The sequence below is a fragment of the Ambystoma mexicanum genome, chromosome 2q, assembly GCF_040938575.1.
Source record: "Ambystoma mexicanum isolate Mex_15411 chromosome 2q, UKY_AmexF1_1, whole genome shotgun sequence".
NCBI lineage: Eukaryota > Metazoa > Chordata > Amphibia > Caudata > Ambystomatidae > Ambystoma > Ambystoma mexicanum.
The window spans coordinates 1,337,669,369-1,337,688,690 of NC_090924.1; the positions used below are offsets into that span (position 1 = coordinate 1,337,669,369).

The following is a 19,322-nucleotide window of genomic DNA, read 5'->3' on the forward strand; positions in this document are numbered from 1 at the left end:
AATAGGATTATTTTAGACTAAGAGAGTGGTTCTGTACAGTTCTGGCTGGATACTCATTCCTAGTTTTGGACCGGAATGGGCCTTGGACTGGATTCTCGCCATGGGACGGTCTCTGCCACTGGTTCTGCTCACAGCGTGGTCTCTGCTCTGGGTCTAGCACTGCACAGCGGTCTGGTTTGGTCTGCTATCGGCACTGCACAACCGTCTGGTCTGGTCGGCCTCTTGAACTCGACCTAACGGTCCTGGATACAGCTCTGCTTTCTCTGGATCTCGGTTCTGGCATGGGTTCTGGGCCAGAAGCGAACAGCACAGCCCGGCTGTTGAATAGTTTAGTTAGGTTGCTGGATTCTGGGGCCTCTGAAAAGGATTCAGCTTGTGGACTAGGCCTCTCTGCTACAAGTTCTGGAGTCTGGATTCTAAGTTCTGGTCTCTGGATATTGTCTGGATTTGAAGTCGTCCGGCAAAGTGCTGCGCAAGAAAGTGGAAAGAGCAGTCCCTATCTGGGTTTCAGTGGTTCTTTTTATGTCTTTTGAAAGTGGGTGGGAAGGCTGACTTTCTATGCCCAACCCTCTGAGTATCCTGATAGGTTAGAGGATTTTCTGTGCCCTGACTGAAGAATGGAGTTGTGAGTCATCCTGTGTTATCAGGTCTCATTTGTATGGCTTTAAGTAAATAACACTCCCCTTTGGTTTCTTATAGGAAATCAATTTGACCCAAAACACATATTTCCCAGATACACAAGTTGTTGAAATTACATGTACACATCATAGATTGCTTAAGGTACAGTTCGGTTCAAGGCACATGTTTCTTCGAGCTTGGGTTCAGAAACGACAACATTTTGCACTTTTAGTGGGTTTTGCCATATTGGTTTTTCATCAAATCTTCCACGGAGGTACCCACCCTCTCTGGGCTCATCACAGTAAGTTTTCAATTCTCTAGTGTAATCCCAGTGTCTGCAATATTAATAATTATGGGGTTTGGTCTCAGAACATCGTACGGAGTTGTGCTTAGTCTCAAATTGTGTGTGCATTTTTCATATTAAGAATCCCCAAATTGTACATTTCTGTCAGCTTGATACAATATTTTATAAGCAATTTAATGAAATATACATTTGCCTCCCCTTCAGTACACCCATTTGTTTGTTCCCGCCCCTAGAAACTTGGTTCTGACTCAGAGAGATCAGATGTCTTGCCTTCCCCCACAGCAGTTGTTCAGGCACACCCAAATTAGCATATTCTGTTTAACTGAAAGAGTCTATTGTCCTGACTGAGGTCAGCAGACCAGGGTGCCACTCTCCATTTGATTAACAGAAACTTGTGATTTCCTGCCTTCTTGTGTGGAGTTCTGAGGTGTGAAGACTTCCCGGGGACAAACAAGGCTTTGAAGTCCCAGCTAAGTCAGGTTCCTTTTCAGCTCCTGAAATACAGGTCTCCTGTCAGAGTTTAGATCACCAGCGCAGGTCAGTGGCAAACACTGGTATTGTACCCATTTTTGGCAGCTGTCTTGAATTAATACATTTCAAAAAGGGGATTTTATTTGATGGCATATGATCCTTGCTAACATTGTATTGATGTGGTTTCTGCAGTAGAGTAATGTAGAACACCCAACCAGAAGTTGGATTATTTGTTTGGTGGTTTCGTGCCCATGATTTTAGCAATTTTTGGCATCAATTAAACCAGATTTCGAACTGCACCATATTCCTTTCCACTGGTTTTGCTAATAGTGCAGCCAAAGGATAGGGTGTGGCAATGGTCTCCTGGATTAACATTGACAGAGGCAGAAATAGATGACAACCTATTTTTCATGTTTTCCCTGTGCATTTTTGGATGATTTCTGGCAAGCAGCATGCTTTCCGGTGGCCATTATGATGTTTCCGCTGCCAGTAATGCACAATTATGTTGTAGGGCTTGGATGCGTAGGTGAAACATCCCACAGTCCTCCCTCTCTCCCATTGTGAATTCTATGCTCCCTTGTATCTCTGCTTCCCTATCATGTCCTTCCTGCTATACCTTGTAAAGAACTCTGTTTCTACCTGAATCTAAGTCCACACTCAATAAATACCCTAATAATAATAATCTAAACATTTGCCATCAATGTAAGCTTTATGACTCAGATACGCAGAGGCATTTCCTGATTTTTCCCTTTTCAAATTCTCATTGAGAATAGCACAGGGGCAACGCACTGGTCTTGGAATCAAGACTACACAGAGCAACAGAGGTTTGAATCCCAGGTCTGTGCTTAGAAACCAAACTCATGTATGGTATTAGGTGTATTATTAAAAAACAATAAATAAATAATCTAGCACTATGCATTCTTCTGTTTTTACAATTACACACATTAGGGTGCTCTTGGCTGTCTTTTGATTGTGTCACAAATATGTATGGCTCTGTGATCATTTGTAACGGGGTGCTCCTGGGAAATCACTTGATCAATCGGTTATAATTGTTTTTTGGGTGTTCCAAAATTAATTTGGTTATTTGGTTGAATAAAGAGTTAATATGCCTTTGCTATGATTTTCACATGTAACACCTGACTTTCATCTATCTACCCAAATTGCATTTCTCTAACATCCGAATTACATTGCTGTTACATTCCGCTAAACTCTACATGTTTTTGTTTTGGAGGGATTTTAAGCCAAACAGACAGAAATAGAAGTGTTCCCAATCAGAACCCACTGCCAGCGAATGGCGGCCCAAGGTCATGAAAGTTGTTGAAAATGACATAATTGCCTGGTGTCCACAGGAGGAACGGCACATGAATGAAATGGGAATGATTTCTAGATGTATTAAGGCACTTATTCCTGTTTTTCGATGATGCCCGTTCCCATATTCAGCCGTAGTGTATTTTTTTCATTTTTCTTTAGCAGACGTTGAATTAAGGGTATTCTCCAAGCTTTATTGCCACTGACAATGCTTGTTTTAGGAAAGTTAGCGAGAGAGACAACATGCGCAATATGGCATGGAATAGAGTGCAAGGATCCATTCTTTTTTTGTAGGCATTTAGAGGAAGTGGGTGAGGGCCAGTCAGCCGCCATCTTTATATGATACCAGTTATGACTACACGGAACAATGGAGCTTTGAATAATGTTGTCAGCCATGGCAGGTTGAACCAGAAAAAAAGACACATGATGAGGGAAGGGTAGGAAGAACTGAGGAAAGACTACGACTGAATATGAACAAGTTTATTGTTCTAGGCCGGTGAGGAAATCGATAGCAGAAGTTACGAAAAGTGGTGAGAAATCAAGCGTTTGCATAGCTAGTAAGAGAGGTGAGCTAGAGGGCAGGATTGGATTGGCCTTGCCAGCGGGGTGCCTTGTCATGCTGTCCAAATCTTGCAAGTCTTGGAATAAGGTTTACTTGGCTATCCTTCCGAAGAATAATTGGGTGATATTTTCTTTGTTCACTGAAACCACTAAGCGCAAGTAGCATTAGTTGCTGCTCTATATGAGGAACTCAGCAGACTTCATTCCTGATCCACCCCAAATTTATTCAACGACTGCAAGCTTGTTACACCTGGTGCAGGTGTTTAGAGCTCTGTGTAACTTGCAGGATGCACCCCATTCTGTACCTGGGATACCAGACTGTCTCTACACTGCTTCAGTGTCTCAGCCACATAAACACTCAACATGTCACTTACGCATTGAGATTCTAAGGGCGGCAATAACTGCAATGCAGGTTGGAAGACGCTAACAGACGTTTCTTCCCACCACTTACTCCTTTTTACCTGCCATCCCCATTCTATTACCTTGGCCATTATTTCCCTTTCCCATTCTCCAAAAAACACTGTCCCCTTACATCTTGTTCAGCCTCACAATCTTCTCTGACCCTCCTCCCCACTTACCCCGTCATATCCGCCTGATCACTCACACTCCAGAGAACTCACCACTGTACATCCCCGCTAACCCCTGAGGAGCAAATAGGTGGTCAAGTCTTCCTTCACATGGTGAAGGTCCTGAAGCACATTTCCCTCTTCCTGGTCTTCCTTCGCTGACTTTGGGACGCCATAGGACTAATCAAGCCTAACTTGACTAAATAGTTTTCAGACTCTTTTTCCATCTCCACCCCTCCAATCACATCAAATTAGCTCTTAAGCTGCAACATTGGCTATGTCAATTGTATCCCCTGCAAGTACCAATGGATTGGGAATTAGAGGGCAAAGACAATTTCAGAACCAGATTCTGCCATATGTCATAATCCCACCAGGGCAGTGCTTTCTTCACGGAGCTATGAAAACTTTAATTTTGGCTGTGCAACATCCATGACCACCTTGCATTCTGAAAGCCAATTATCCCACAATACCAGGCACTTAAGGACCTCATTCTACTAATGGGCGAACAACCGTCAGAACTCCTCGCGGGACCCGAACTACCGGCGCTGTTTCAATATGTATGCCATTTTAAGTCTGCTATGTTATGTTATTCAAATTTGTAGAGCACATAAACGCCAAAGGCACCCTGGCACTAAAAATGTGAACAGAGAACCTAACAACTAAATTTAAAACACAAATGTCTTTGGCAAGCGACAAAAGGCGAGGTGGTCACTGGTCTTGCGCAATGGCAAAGCAAGGGCGTTCCATGCCTTAGAGCCAGCAAGTGAAGTCTGCTTTTGGCATAAACATTCTGTGCAACTTTCATTGATAGCATGACTCTCTCCTCCATTCCCTTCACTTTATTTCCATGTCGTAATTTATTTGGGAATTTAGTGATAGACTTCACAATGTTAAGTTATAGTTATGTAATAATAGTTCATTTATAACACGCTTAATACCAACAAGTCGAACCTGTGTTGCCCTGCGTTGTCTTGCTTCCAAGACAAACGCGTTGCCCCTGAGCTATCCTTCCTCCCCCTAAAAACATAACAAAAATATCCAAAAAGTAAATTTTCTAAAATGTTGTAAATGCTAAAATGCGGGTTACTACACACACTTCACAAAATAGAGTACCCATGGTCAATGGGAACTCCCGTCCCCTGCACACCTATGTCTACTGAAATAAGCTTCCAATCAAAATTAGTTACAATTCTATTATGACTGGATCGATGATTTCCAAATCTTAATCAGGTAACTATGTCACACGTTTGTGTCTTTCGTATTTCAATGTCAAACAAGTCAGAAAATGTTACTACATACTTTATTTTCAAGGTTAAATCTCGTGAAACATAAATGATAATCAAATGAAAATTATTAATTCAGAGCTACTACACACACTTAGAAGAAATTAAATATTTCTGAAGCATAGATATACTCCCTCAAGCTTCAAATGAAACCTTAACTTGTGCTACACCACTACTTGACAAGACTCAATATAGCAACACAATCTTAGGAGTGTCTGTTATGAAGTAGTTGTAATGTACTAGTAGCAGCACTGATTCTGGTTTGATTGTGTGCATATGCAAAGGGGCTATCATTTTATTTAGGAGCTCCTATAGTGTACACAACACAGTACATTGTTTCTAGGGACTGAGCACGTCACGGTGGGTAAAAGGAGGGAAGGGCAAGAGGGGTAGTGAAAAGAGACAATACATCAAGAGATACTGAAAGGAAAACAAGAAGGAGAGGTCTTAATTAAAGAGCTTGTTTTCTCAATAGAAATAGGACTTAAACTACCCATGCTGCACATTACATCATAGGCCCCCTTGTGTCATCCTATGAGGCTGTCACAACCGATATTATAAACTAAAAGTCACAATTATGACATAGACAGAAAGTCCAGGAAATACAGGAGAGGCACTCACAGAGGTGTCTTTAACAAGCAGGGCACAGCACTGGATCCCAGCCATCAGCATCTTGTGGGGGTTCCATGCAACCGAATCAGCCCTAGACAATAAAGCAAGAGGATGAAGGAAAGTACTGTGAGGGTGACCAAAATACTAGCACAGCGAAGGGAAATGGATGGATGGGTTGATGGGTGGATGGGCTGGTGAATGGATGAATGTGTGGAAGGATGGATCGATGCATGGGTTGGTGGGTGGATGGATTGGTGAATGGATGGATGGGTGAATGAATGGGTGGATGGACGGAAGGGTGGATGGGTGGATGGATTTATGGATGGATGGATGGGTTGATGGATGGTTGGATAGGTAAATGGATTGGTGAATGGATAGATGGGTAGATAAATGGATGGCTGAGTTGATGGGTGGGTGGCTGGGTCGATGGATGTTGGGTCAGTGTATGAATGGGTGGGTGGATGGTTGGACGGATGGAAGGATTGTGTGCATGTGTGTGTGCATGTGTGCACACACAGCGCTAGAAGTAAGTAAATATTACACATAGAATCACCTCTAGACAGTTCTTTGCTGAGACAATGATGCTTCCAATGATTGTGTCAACAATGTGTTTGATATAAATTCACACATTTACAATAAAGAAAGCAGTTTGGCGAGAGCAGAGTTTCGCGCTTCCCTTACCAACCTCTGCTCCGCATATTAGCAAGAACAGCGAGGACAGAGGTGACGGTTATGGATGATACCAACTATAGTTTAGGTCTTATCCTCCTATACCATTTTAGAGAGGATTTCCATGCATTCTCGCAAACCAGGCTCATGCCAGAATAATGTGAAAAGCAGGAGTTAGGGTGAGGGCTTAACTTCCTCAACAAAGGGTGCAGCAGGGGAAGGCTCGATCAGCACATGTTGGTAAGGATCTCACCTGTCAGAGGTACATTCGGTGCAGTGAGTAACACAGGATTGTTGTTTTTTTTTTTCATAAGGGATACAGGAGCATCCTGTGGAACACCAGTTGCTTCTGTTGGTGACTCTGTCTCTGCCTCCCCTTACACAGTGGCTGCACTGGGAATGTGATGGTAGCAACATAGACATTGGGCCTCATTACGAGTATGGAGGTAGCTATGCCGCTTTTAGTGGCATGGCTACCCCCATACCAGATCTGGGTTCCAGGAATGAGGAATTACCGGGCCATTCCGACCTTGGAGGGCCCGGTAATTCCCGTTTCCCGGGACCCAGACCCAGTACATCCCCATTGCCATTTGAGCCCCCATAGGGCTCAATGGGAATGGGGAGGATGCTAACGGGTCCCACTAAGGACGTCTGATTTTACCAGATGTCCTCAGCGGGACCCGCAAGCAGACCTCGTAATGAGGCGGTAGAGGGATAACGGCACAGGCATCTCTACCGGTGCCGTTATCCCTCTACCGCCTACGTTGTAATGAGGCCCATTTACATCATACCAGCATGCCAGAGCCCAAAGGTGGTCTTAATGTCAACCTGAAGCTGTGGCAGGTTTTGTAGACGAGACTAATGCTGAACCCGGAGCAAGGCTCAGGATAGAGGTGGGTCTTTGCACTTAGTACAAGAGACATTACTAACATATAGAGATCATATAAGATCATAAAAACAGTCAGACAATATACAGTTCCTAATATTAACGATAACATAGTTCAGGAGATACCAGGCATCCTACTCTAATATGCCCTTCTAAAATGTTGATACAATCCTACTACAAATCCCCAATGTGTATGTAGCTGTTGTAGCCCAGAAAAAACTTAAAATTATACTAACAATTGTGATGTTGTGTGTTGGCAAGCTAAAGCGCAGTTGAGGTTATGCAGATTAACCTCTGGATAACCCGTTAGGTGGAAAAGGTTAACAACTCTGTCAAAGGAATACCTGTCTTGTATGGACAATTAACTAAGAACAACCTAAAAGCGATCTACAATCATGGGTCGAAAATATATATTAAAAACATTGATAAAATGGCTTATTTCAGCACCCATAATTTGTAAAAACACAAAAACATTGAATTTGGAAAACTGGCACAGATGTTTAGCCCCATGAACAGTTTACTGCCTAAGGGCGAAGACATCTAAAGGCTGTTTTCTGCTAGTTTTCAAGGAAGTATGGCTTTGTAATTTAGCTCTTCCTCTAAATTATTGATGTCCACAGGCTAACATGGCAGCCGTGCCTAGTCAATGTCATTCTTGTAGGAACAGTAGAACAAAACATCTTGTTTTGATCTACTGTCAGCATATCTGGATATTGTCTTATAAATGCTGGCCCTGACCTGTGTTCTTTTTGTTTATATAAACATCAGATATGTTTGCAGCATGCAATAACATCTTTTTCAAAATTATTCTCTTGTTTAACAAATATTTAATGTGTGTTTGTAGTCTTTGGTCCTTCTGCTGAAATGTTTTAATAACACTACTGATGCTGTAACAATGTGCTTGTTAAAGCAAAGCAAGGAAATGGTTTTGAAATACAATGTAGCAAACGGGACAAGGCTATTAGATAGATGTGTTGCTTGTGTAATCTCTTAACTCGTTATCTCCACATAGACAAATAAAATGCATGCTTCAAATGCGCCAAGCTTTTTTAGATTTCACTGAACACATTAACCTCATAATGCTCTGCAGAAATGTAAGAAATGTAGTCTGTATTTCCAATTGTGCTTGAGACAAGAAGGCTGGAAAGGTCAATTATTCTGAATGGACATAAGTGAAATGCATCTCCGTCAAAGTTAACAGGTTTGCTTCCTATTCCATATTATATGTCAATTCTTAGCGATGCAACCCTGAAACTGTTTCTTTTAGTGGATGGACTCTTTATAATCCATCACTACTAATACTATATTACCAGTGCTTAATTTTTTTGCAAATCAAGTATCAGAACCCAAGCTCTGGGGTAAGACACTCTACATTTATTCTTGTTTTTTGGAGTTGTATGACTAGTCAGTGGTATGTGGTAAAAACTGTCCAGCATTCTCTTTAATGCGTTGGTCATGCCTATGCTTCTCCTTACTTCATTCTTTTTCTCCCCTAAAAGTCTTTTCCCACAACCCTCACTCTGATTCTTTCATTCCCGTTGCTCACTCTTAGAACACCTAACCCTGAGCCTATCTCTAATCACCTAACTGGCACTGGCAAGAAATATGAAATGGTGAAACTGTGGGAGGAGTTTCGTTTATAAAGTATGTCAAGCAGAGGATGAGACTGCTCATCATTTTTTCTTCATCTGCCCACCTTATGAATGGTTTATAGTGACTTTTTCGAATACCATATTTTCGAAATGCCATTTTGTCAGCACAAAATTGCCGAAAACATTTTTTTCGAATGTTTTTTTATTTTATTTTTTAAATGGGGGGGTTCCCCCAACCCCCTGTTTTTTTATTGACACTTTTTCTTACTTACGAAACCAAAAAAACATATAAAATAAAAAAGAATACGTTCGGAGAAAAATAATCGGCAAATCAAATTGTTTTCAACAAAATGGTATTTCGAAAATATGTTTTCGAAAATATAACCGGATACCGTTATGAATATCTAAGGCCTAGCCGCATTATTCCCACACCTCGGTGGGAATGGTTCTAGACAATTGTAATGTAGCAATGTCATATCTTCTGGGGGATTTTGTTATGAACTTTACTAAGATGACTGCTATTTTTGTTTTTGTTGCCTGCAGAATCAGAAACAAATGTGTCATGGAGATAGAAATTTAGGACCTTTCTGCTAATTTATTTACTGCTTATTATGACTGTCTTGTTTTATTCTAATGCTTTTACTTGGCTTATTTACGGTTGGTGTCATGAAAGGATCACAGGAGTGGTAAATAAAATAACATTTGATAATTTTAATTCTCTTTCTCCTCAACCTATTTCCACAACAATAGTTTGATCCCAATGCCAGTAACAAGGTGAAACTCCAAAGTAGCATTTTATTAGTTGCATCATTGGGGAAATGCCCTCATTTTTCAGATGCATACATTTGTGAGGCACCTCATAGGGGCAAAGAAATAGGTCTGAAAGTCTGGGGGCAAAGTCTGATGGAAACAGAGATAAATATAAAGTTTACAAATATTTCATTTGTGAAACCCCCAACGGAGTGTGCATTAAGGTAGCTTGTAGGAAGTCTAGTTTCTCAAGCTGGAATGAGAATGTTGATAATTATCATTGCCATGCAGGTGGGAAGATCATTTTGTAAAATAAGATGAAATATGTATATGGCAAAAATGTGAAAATGAACTTAGAAACATAAGAAGTCTTTTTTTAATGCTTTTTGATTTCTCAAAAGTGGAAACCTTCTAAGTACAGTACAAACAGCATGAATAGCGACAATGTTGTCCGTTATTATGGTTGATTGCGCACTCTCAGCGATCAGCAAAACAGGGAAGGAGATGAAATATTGGGAAAAGTGTTGTAACTGCACAGTACAAGCAAGTCTGCAAGTCATTTGCAAGTACACAAAAGCCTGCTAAGGCAAATGGCTTACAAAGATTGATATCATAGCTAATCAATGACAGCAGAAGAGCTCACTGGAGAACCAGATGTATAAGCCAGGATATCAGCATTTCACACTGCACACACACTGAAGAAATAAGAAATAGAAATAAAACAATGTTAAGGTAGCATTAAAAAAAATAGAAAACCTCGATTGTAATCTTACACAACATCTCTTAAGAAGGACACACAGCAAACAATTGCCCTTTGACCCTTGAACAGCAGGGGGAATGATTGCCCCCACTCAAAAGGAACCCATTTACCAACCATGGAATGATGAAAGCAAATAATGAAAGGCTGAAGCAAACCTTTTTGAAGCAAACCTTTTTTTTTTAGATCTCTGCAGTAGGAACTCCAATCAACTGAGTTACTTTGCAAACTTGCAAAAGTGAGAAGATTTTATATGGGGCATTGGAAGGGGGCATTCATTCACTGCTGAGGGGCACACAGAGTGGGTTTGAAACAACTGAAGTTAGACATCTTTCTCTTTGGTTTTAGCCATGCATTAGAGCAAGAATAAAGGCATATTTTTCATACTGTGCCTCTCTTTCCAGGACCCCTGTTAATCTTCTGTGATCCTCACCATTTCGTTCAACTGTAATGCGTGGAATGCTGCTTATTAGGCTCTACCCTTAATGGAGATGTGTTTGAACCCTTAACAGAACAAGCCACAGCTGCCCTACACACTGTCACTTCTCCATGGCTGGGAGCTGCCCAGGAGAGGAAACAGCTGCAATCTTAGACAATACATTAGAAGTGCTGGTGCTGCAAAGTATGGCTGGGCCCAGCCCTGGACAACACATTCACAAAGTTAGCACTGCACCACACTATGCTTACCTGTGGATTCCATGCAGTAGTTTGCGATGCTTCCTTGACATCAAGGCTGAGCCACCCCACGATGCCTGTAATATATTAAAATATTAATTGAACAGTAGCCTTTATTTATCAAATAGATTGCCAGTGTATGCCTCTACAGTGTACACCACCAACAGACTGGGATTTAGAATTTTCAAAATCACTTGAAAAGGGTAGGCTGGGCTTGATAGGCTGGGCTTGATAGGCTATTTGAACCTACCAAATAGTGATATAAAGTTGGGAATACAGACTATCCTCAAATAATATTCCGGAGGAAGATTTACAGAGATCGATTTGAAAGGGGATTATTGCATATTGTTTAGTCATTTTGAAAACCCAACTAGACCAAGTCCTGCAAGGTGTTGGGCATGCCAAGACCTTATTGCTAGTTTCAGAGGTTATTCTAGATCAGGATTGTCCAACTCCAGGACTCCAGGGCCGGAAACCTGATGGGCTTTTGGGTTACTCCTCCTTAATATTCATGAGAACAAATGGGCCTACATTTAGAATCATCATATGCAAATTTATCTCATGAATATCAATGAGGGACATCCTGAAAATCTGAATTGTTACCAGCCCTCGAGGCCTGAGTTATACAACCCTGCTTTAGATAGTGGAAAGGGGCCTTCCTCTGCATGTAAAGGTATCACATTTAGTAGCACATTCAGTTAGAGCAAAGTGTGGGTGGCCCATTGTGGGCTATAAGTCCATTAGGGAGTATCTAAAAGTGTGAAAGAACTTGTGGATCAAAATTCTTCTCTACTTCGTTGACACAACACTGTCTGCTACCACGCGGCACAGACACATAACCCACGCTCTGGTACAATCGGGCCTTGCCTACGGATGGGGAAGTGTGAAAGTGTTAATGTGCAGCAGCCAACATTGCAAGCAGTAATGGGCATGACATTGCCCACTGTTAAAATGGGCGGGACCACTTAACTATCTGAAGTGGCTGAAAGGTACATATTAGAACCTTTCCTCAGCCTCTGCCACACCCACATTACTGCATGCATGCATCTGCCCTGTGCTTACTCTATCACCTTAGTAATGGGTTCTATGCGATTTTGTGAGTTTATTTCATCATTGAAGAATTTGTCCATTTCTTTTTTTTTACAGGAGGTTTTTGTCACAAATATGTCCAGGGGGGTAACCTCATCCCCTCCCTCCGTAAGCCCTCTACATTAATTATTCATCTAAACCCACTCACCCCACATATATTTGTGGCAAAATAAATCTGTGATGAATTCTTCCACGACTAAATATGCTGCGGCAAAAACTTTCATTCTCTATTAATGCAGTCCATCCAGATAGGTAGGTAACATTCACGTATCCCAAATATGTCTTCTCTCACGGTCTGCCATGTTTGAACTTTTGGGAATACGGGAACAGCGAACGTGCAGCATTTCCGCTCAAATGGCTGCTTTCCCCACTAGCTATCCCCCCATTCAAATGAAGCTGGCCTATACATTGCTCCAAAGGTTTACGTCAATGTACTACAAGAGCCGTCAAGACCTTTGCACGGCTTGTCTATATCAACGATGACCCTCCTCGCCCCCCCATGGAAGAAGCTGCTTGACTCCCCGTAGATGTTCCACCTGCACTGAGCATCAGAGCCTTCTCTAGAGCACGCCCTGGGGCCAGAGACTCTCCACTTTTCAATGTCGTATACTTCTTGGGCCAGCATGATCCTAGGAGGACTGTCCCCTTTACCTTTATTGTAAGTGTTCAATGAATTAGTCAGAACTATAACCCTTAACTGCCAGGCTATTATGCAAGTCTATGCAAAAAGGACGAGCATACTCGTTATTGGCTCTTAAGCCTTCCTTTAACATGTGGAAGATAAAATGAGAATTAGGGGCTATTATTTGCAAAAGTCTATTTTATGGAGCAAGCTCTGACTATTATAGACAGAATTATGAGCCCAAATTAGACATCTACTCCTGTAAAATATTTTCAAAAATGTTTATTTCATTAACATGTGATATATAAACGGTAAAAGATGCTAATGAGGTAATGTTGATTGCAACATCATGTTGACTTTGCACCTGAGTATGATCAATGCGGATTCCATTAGTGCACAGTTTTCTTTTCTCTGTAAGAGTGATGCAAATATACCATGATAGCACAATCTTTGGGAGTCAGAAACAGTTTAAAGACCGGAGGGGGGTCTGTACTTCTGCTCTCTATATGGTAGAGGAGAGGCACAGAGGACCCCAGCCAAGATTCTCTATAAGGTAGCTATGGACAAGCAATCAAGGCCTGGCTTCTCAGGAGGTGATGCGGGCTGGTTCTTAAGTACAGTGTAGTCCCCAAGCCCCCACAAAGGAATGTCCACACACTGTATTACTGAAAACACAGTCTTTATATAATTAATATTCAAAGGTATGTACACTATCACAATAACGCACTTTGTACTCAGAAATCAAAAATGGTAAATATATACAATTCTATAGTGGTACCACCAATATTATCAGATCTCATTAAAGTGCATCAACTATACTGTTAGAATGTCACACAGATCAATAACAAGGAAACCAGCAATAGAGAGAGGAGGGAAAGCAAGATGGTTGGAACAAAAGGCAGAATACGGAGTCAGTTACCTAAACACAGTTCTGTGTGGAGATCCCCCCACCTGGGCAACCTGTAAAATAAAGATATATAGCACAAGCCCAGTCCATATAATGCTCAATAGTCTTGTTCTCTTCTATAATGTTTTTACCCCCGAATGTACCTGGTGGAGTAGAGTTCTTCGAAGAAGCGTCGATGGATCCTTCTGAGTGACCCCCTTTCAAGCAGGAGTGGTGGATCGTCGAGAGGCGTTGAAGAAGGTGAACTTGGCGTCAACGACGTTGATGAGAAGTTTGAGGGTGCCGAGATCACGGCGTCGATCCAGGCAGTGCTCGTCAGCGACATCCTGCGAGGATGAGGTGTGCGGGGCACCTTGGTGATTGATTGTTCAGGACCGCAAAGAGTTTCTGAAGAACTGGAGCGCAGCAAGGGCGTCGAGTCGTCGAAGTCTTTGTGGCCTGCAGGTGGCGGGAAACCCACCGGCGGATTCTCCTCAGCGCGTCGGCGCCCTTGACTCTCTTTGGCAGGATAAAGCGGTCATCGGTGCGGGCAACAGAGTCCTTTGATTCAAATGTTCTTAGGCAAAGGAGCGGGCAGCTCTGGTCGGCGGCGGCACGGCGTCAAGCGGTCCCCTCTTCTGAAGCAACACAACTTCGACGGGCCTCCAGCGGTTACACAAACCTGCGAACCCTGGTCGACGGCAATGGACTTCAACGGCGGCAAAGTCCGGGTGCTTCACTTCGATCTCCTCGGCAGTCCCGTCTCTGGTCGGCAGCCTTTCGAGGGTCTGACTCCCAGGGAGCTTCGGCGAAGGTCAGCGGTGCTTGATGGTCCCTCGGTGCTCGGAAAGAGGGCACCTTACCAGGTCCTCTCTCGGATCAGTCTTCGACGAATTCAGCAGCTTTCAGATCAGGTCGAAGCAAATGCAACAACAAGTCTTCTTCTTCCAGCTGGGCGTCAAGGATCAGCAGTTCCAGTTACTCTTCAAGTTTAGACACAGCTTCTGAACAATTTCCAGTGATGAGAGGTCCCCAGATATCCTATTCTGGTTCTCATCCACACTGCTGGGTCACACTCAGCAGCCAATCATACAGAAGGGCATTCATGTAGTCAGTCAGCCAATCAGGCACACAGTGCATTCAGGCCTTCCTCCTCCCTCTCAGACACTCACAACAAGGAATGTGGATTGGGACAAGTACCCAGCCATTCAACACTACACACTGCATTCAGGCCAGTTTCGGGCAGGGCTGTCTCAGTCTTTGTCACTCATACCAGAAACCAGACAGCCACAACAAGAAGTGCATATTGGTCACACACTCCATTCACCCAGGTCCCACCCACAGGGTGTACCCACAACATGCAGTCACTGGGAAGGCCCCAGCCAGTCTGGCCTGGACTTCACAACAACACCATATATGGAACTTCCACCGAACAGCCAGTCAGGGGGAAGGGACAGAGTCAGGGGTTCCCAGGACTTTGGGAAAATAAGGTAACAGGCAATAGAAAGCAAGAGGCCACACGGGCCATCTTGTTTCCTGTCAGGAATCAACTGATTCCAATGGCAGGGCCTGGGTATCCCAAAATGGAGGATACTCAGAGCACCTGTCAACGTCAGCATGGAGCTGCCACCAGCCCATACCCTGCTCTGTGGGCCACCCACAGGTGCCCAAAAACATGCACTAGGTGCACAGGGTTGTACCCCCACCCATGGGTGCCATAAGGGTATCCCATGGGTCTGTACACCAAACCAAAAACAGGAAGAGCTGCACTGCCAGGAGTCCCACATGGACTCCTGGGAAGAATACAATACAGAACACAATGAAAAAGGACTACAGGACAAGGACAGGGAGGCCCTGTCCCTCCAATGCATTTCCAGCATCACAAACAGCACCCCTTTACTCAGGGATGTCATTTGGGGGTCGCCAGAGGTCACAACTGCGACCTCTGAGGTCTCCCTTGCGACCTCTGTGGTCTCCCTTGCGACCTCTGTTAAAAAGAAATAAATTAAAAAAAAAACATTTTTTTTTTTTTTTTTTCGTTTATTGTAATGCAAGGTCCTGGAGTGGCTGGCTCTCATGTTCAGGCCCTTTAAAAAAAACATAATAAGACAAATAAGAACAGGAGTGCCACAAGTCTAACACTTTCAGCACTGACCCTAAATAAGAAAGAATAGGAAACCAAATAATGTGTCTTTCTGGAATTCTGTACAATAATTGCTAAACTCATTAAAGGTTTATTTCAGGCACACTTCAGGGGGTGAGTCACTGATTTAGTCTGTTCTTAAACGCCTCAACTCAGCCTTTAATCCTTCTGAGGTCGATAAATGAGTACCAAGACAGGTTGGTGATATTGGGTGTATATTTTTTCTATATAAAGCGCTTAAGTGTAAGTGCTATATAGTAACACATCATTATCATTTGGTCATGGACGTCTGCTTGCATTCACAGTAATTTGGTAATATGGGCCTATACACACTGACCTTAACACTACATATGGCAATCCATTCTTGCATGAAATGTACATCACATTATAGTGATATCGTAACCATATTTTTCGTACTGTACAATGCTGTGATGTCACTTCCTGTTTTGGCAACGGGTGAAAGGTTCGTGTTCCATCGCTTCCTGCGATATCACTTCGGGGTGGGGTCAAATGATATCAGTTCCTGTGATGTCATCAGGGGTCAAGGGTCGTGTGATGTCACTTCCGCTACCCCTGGCATTTTGGTGAAATGACGTCCCTGCCTTTACTCATTGTCACCTGATACCTATATATGTCCACTGCGTGATCCGCAAGTACACATGTAGCAGCGGACTAGAATGGGCAGTTTCAAACAAGCAAGCCATCTGAGTTCTCACCTCAGAATGTAACCACACAGACAGGTGCCGACATCTGCAATACCCTCCACTTCCCAGCATGCTTTGCTGTGCCATTGCTCTGTCTAACCACAGTCCCACGAGTCCTCTTGGCAGCCATCTTGTACATTACCAAAACGTCCTGTTGCTGTTAGAATCTACTTTCCACATTTTTGCCTTCATCTTTTCTACGGGGCGCAGGGGGCTGAGAAAGAACATACACCCGCTGCATATACACCAAGTCAATAAATGCTTGATGCCGAAGTGAATCAAATACAAATCTTCAATATAAAAAGAGTGCATTATTGTTCATCGAAACACCATGACAATCTGTGCTAATGTGTGCACGTGTGTAAATGCCTATCTGACACAGGAAATATCAAATGCATGTTTCATATATTGTATCTGGCCAAGGTGGGTAGTTAGGACAAGTTCCCAGAAGGACACACAACTGTATGGATGTGTTGCAGAGACACTACATAGACTCCTCTTCAGCTGCATGCCGCCTGTCTTACTTACTGCAGCAAGCACTTACGTCGACATGGAGCCAAAGTCCATGCTTTTCACAGATATCTGCTATTTCATCGAGTGGGTCGAAGGCTCCCAAGACTGTGGTCCCCGCTGTGGCACTCACGAGGAACGGTGCTGCCCCCTGTGGAATGATCAGACACAGAGTGGTCACTTACAATAGCCCTGGCTGTGAACCTTGCTTTCTCTTTTTTTTCTTTTTCCTTGTCTCTTTTCTGTATTGTCCTTGCATTTGCCTCTTGTATATTTTGGATGTTATCATTATTATTAGAGGATGTAAGGATTTTTTTCTTTCTGTCTTTCTTTTTGAAACAAAAGTGTTTGCCTTGTGTTTAAACTGTAGTTTCTTTCAAATGAATAAATAAATAAATAAATACATAAATAAAGAACTCTGGCTGCTGACCCACACGCGACCAGGAGAAGACAAGGTTTTAGGACCTTGCCATTCAGAGTAGGAAACAGAGCGCACGCTGTATAGTCAACATTTTAAAACCACCAAAACACAGTGTTCCAGCTGAGAGGGAGTACACTTTGTACAGGTCATGCATGTTTATTTATTTATTTATTGGATATTTGCAAGGCGCCTGTACAACAAATGGTGTTTCAAGTCTCGAGTCACAGCAAACTATGTCAGCAGTGGGTTTCATCCTGTCTTGGGATCGCAGGGTAAAATCACTAATGTAGGCAGTCATACAAGACATGTTTCCAACTTCTGGAATTTGCATGAGCAACTTTGGACACAATTGAGACTCTGCATGCCCTCATTTGCAAAGGGCAATCGAATCTGCACAGTTTGAGCTGCAGCACCGCAAAATGATGTGTGCACATAGATTGAGGAAATGTTTAATGATATCACTGGTGGAGGCATGCAGCCCACCTGCAAGTTACATTCCAATTTCAGAAGGAATTGTAATTACATGAGCTCCCTCTTCCCGCTCTCTTTCCCAAACCTGGTTGGACAAGGATCAGGGAAAAGGCGAGGACGAGGCACGGTGCAAAGTCTCTTGTAAACTGCTTGAGCAGAGCTGCCAGGGAATTTGGTCTGGTGACTAAGTTACTTACTTGGATTGTAGAGTGGCAGGCTTTAGTCCTGGCTTCGACAATTAATGGAAAAATAACTATAGGATTGTGAGGAAATAGCCCTGGGTCTCATTATAGGATTGGTGGTATCTCTGCGGTAAATCCACTGCAATACCACCAAACAGAATTACTGTTACTGCCACTTGGCCCAGCAGTGTTTTCCCACCGGATTATAAGTGGTAGTGTTCATGTTAGTACCTATTTAATTGTAGTCCATAGCAGGATTTCAGCAGAATTCCCATGGAGAGAATTCCGCCGGCTGTAATTCTGAAGAAATTTGGTGTATACTCCAACTTTCCGCCAGAGTCATAGTTGGGGAGTGTGGCAATGCAGCGGTATATGGTAATACCGCTGCAATTTACCTGCACCACCCAACTTGCAATGAGGCCCATATGCAAGTGCCTACACACCCCCCATCACAACCCTCAGAAGAGACGGTTTAAGGTGCCTGCACAACACTGTACCTGCTCATTTTTGGGTGGCTATGTATTGGCTGCACTAGTGCTGTGTTTGGTATCAGACTGGTGGGGCTAGGAGAGAGCAGGGGGGGACTTTTGTAGCTACTTCAACGGGTGGGGCGGCAGTGCTACTATTTGCTAAAGCAGAAGATGCCCTTTGGTTCCTTGGAGTGATTGTCTGGCACACACCATCGGAACATTAAGGCCACCACAGCATTATTTGAACCCAAACAAATAACGTACATATTTGTAATGGCTGCCATGATTTCAATTACCTTGGACTATGGGCTATGCTCTGACACAAAAACTGTGGAGTTTCTTGTGCGTTGGCGAAATGTTGATTTCACGAAGGCTATCAAACCATTCAGCTCCAATTGTTTACATCCACAGAACTGACATCATTGTGCATTTGCATCTGTGCATTTGCATCTGTGCATTTGCATATTTAGAAAAGAGGTGAAGAACTCTGCGTACACTCACATATTTATTTTTTCTGTACCTCTTATATATTTATACATCTGTTTTGCTTGTGCACATCAATGTAAATGCCGTGTGTGCCATTGCATAAAGGAGTCACCATTGTATTCTTATACATTCAATATACCGAGGTAAAGACTCACAGAACGTCCTGTTCCTCCCCCCTTAACTGTATACGTGCAAGCATCAAAACACTTTCACAGCAGGTGTCAAAACAGAGATTGGAGCTTACAAAATGTCCTTTCTTTGTATAAAGATGTCAGCAAAAGCATGC

The 19,322-nt window shown here is 42.9% G+C and overlaps 1 protein-coding gene across 1 annotated transcript in view; it reads right to left on the minus strand.

Annotated features, from left to right (window-relative positions):
* GADL1 (glutamate decarboxylase like 1) overlaps nt 1-19,322 on the minus strand; it is a 689,547-nt gene that overhangs the window by 243,750 nt on the left and 426,475 nt on the right. The window contains exons 9-11 of the mRNA XM_069648800.1: nt 17,041-17,157; nt 11,065-11,129; nt 5,733-5,814 (exon numbers count right to left, since the gene is read on the minus strand). Coding sequence (XP_069504901.1) covers nt 5,733-5,814; nt 11,065-11,129; nt 17,041-17,157 — 264 coding nt within the window. The remainder of the gene's footprint in view (nt 1-5,732; nt 5,815-11,064; nt 11,130-17,040; nt 17,158-19,322) is intronic.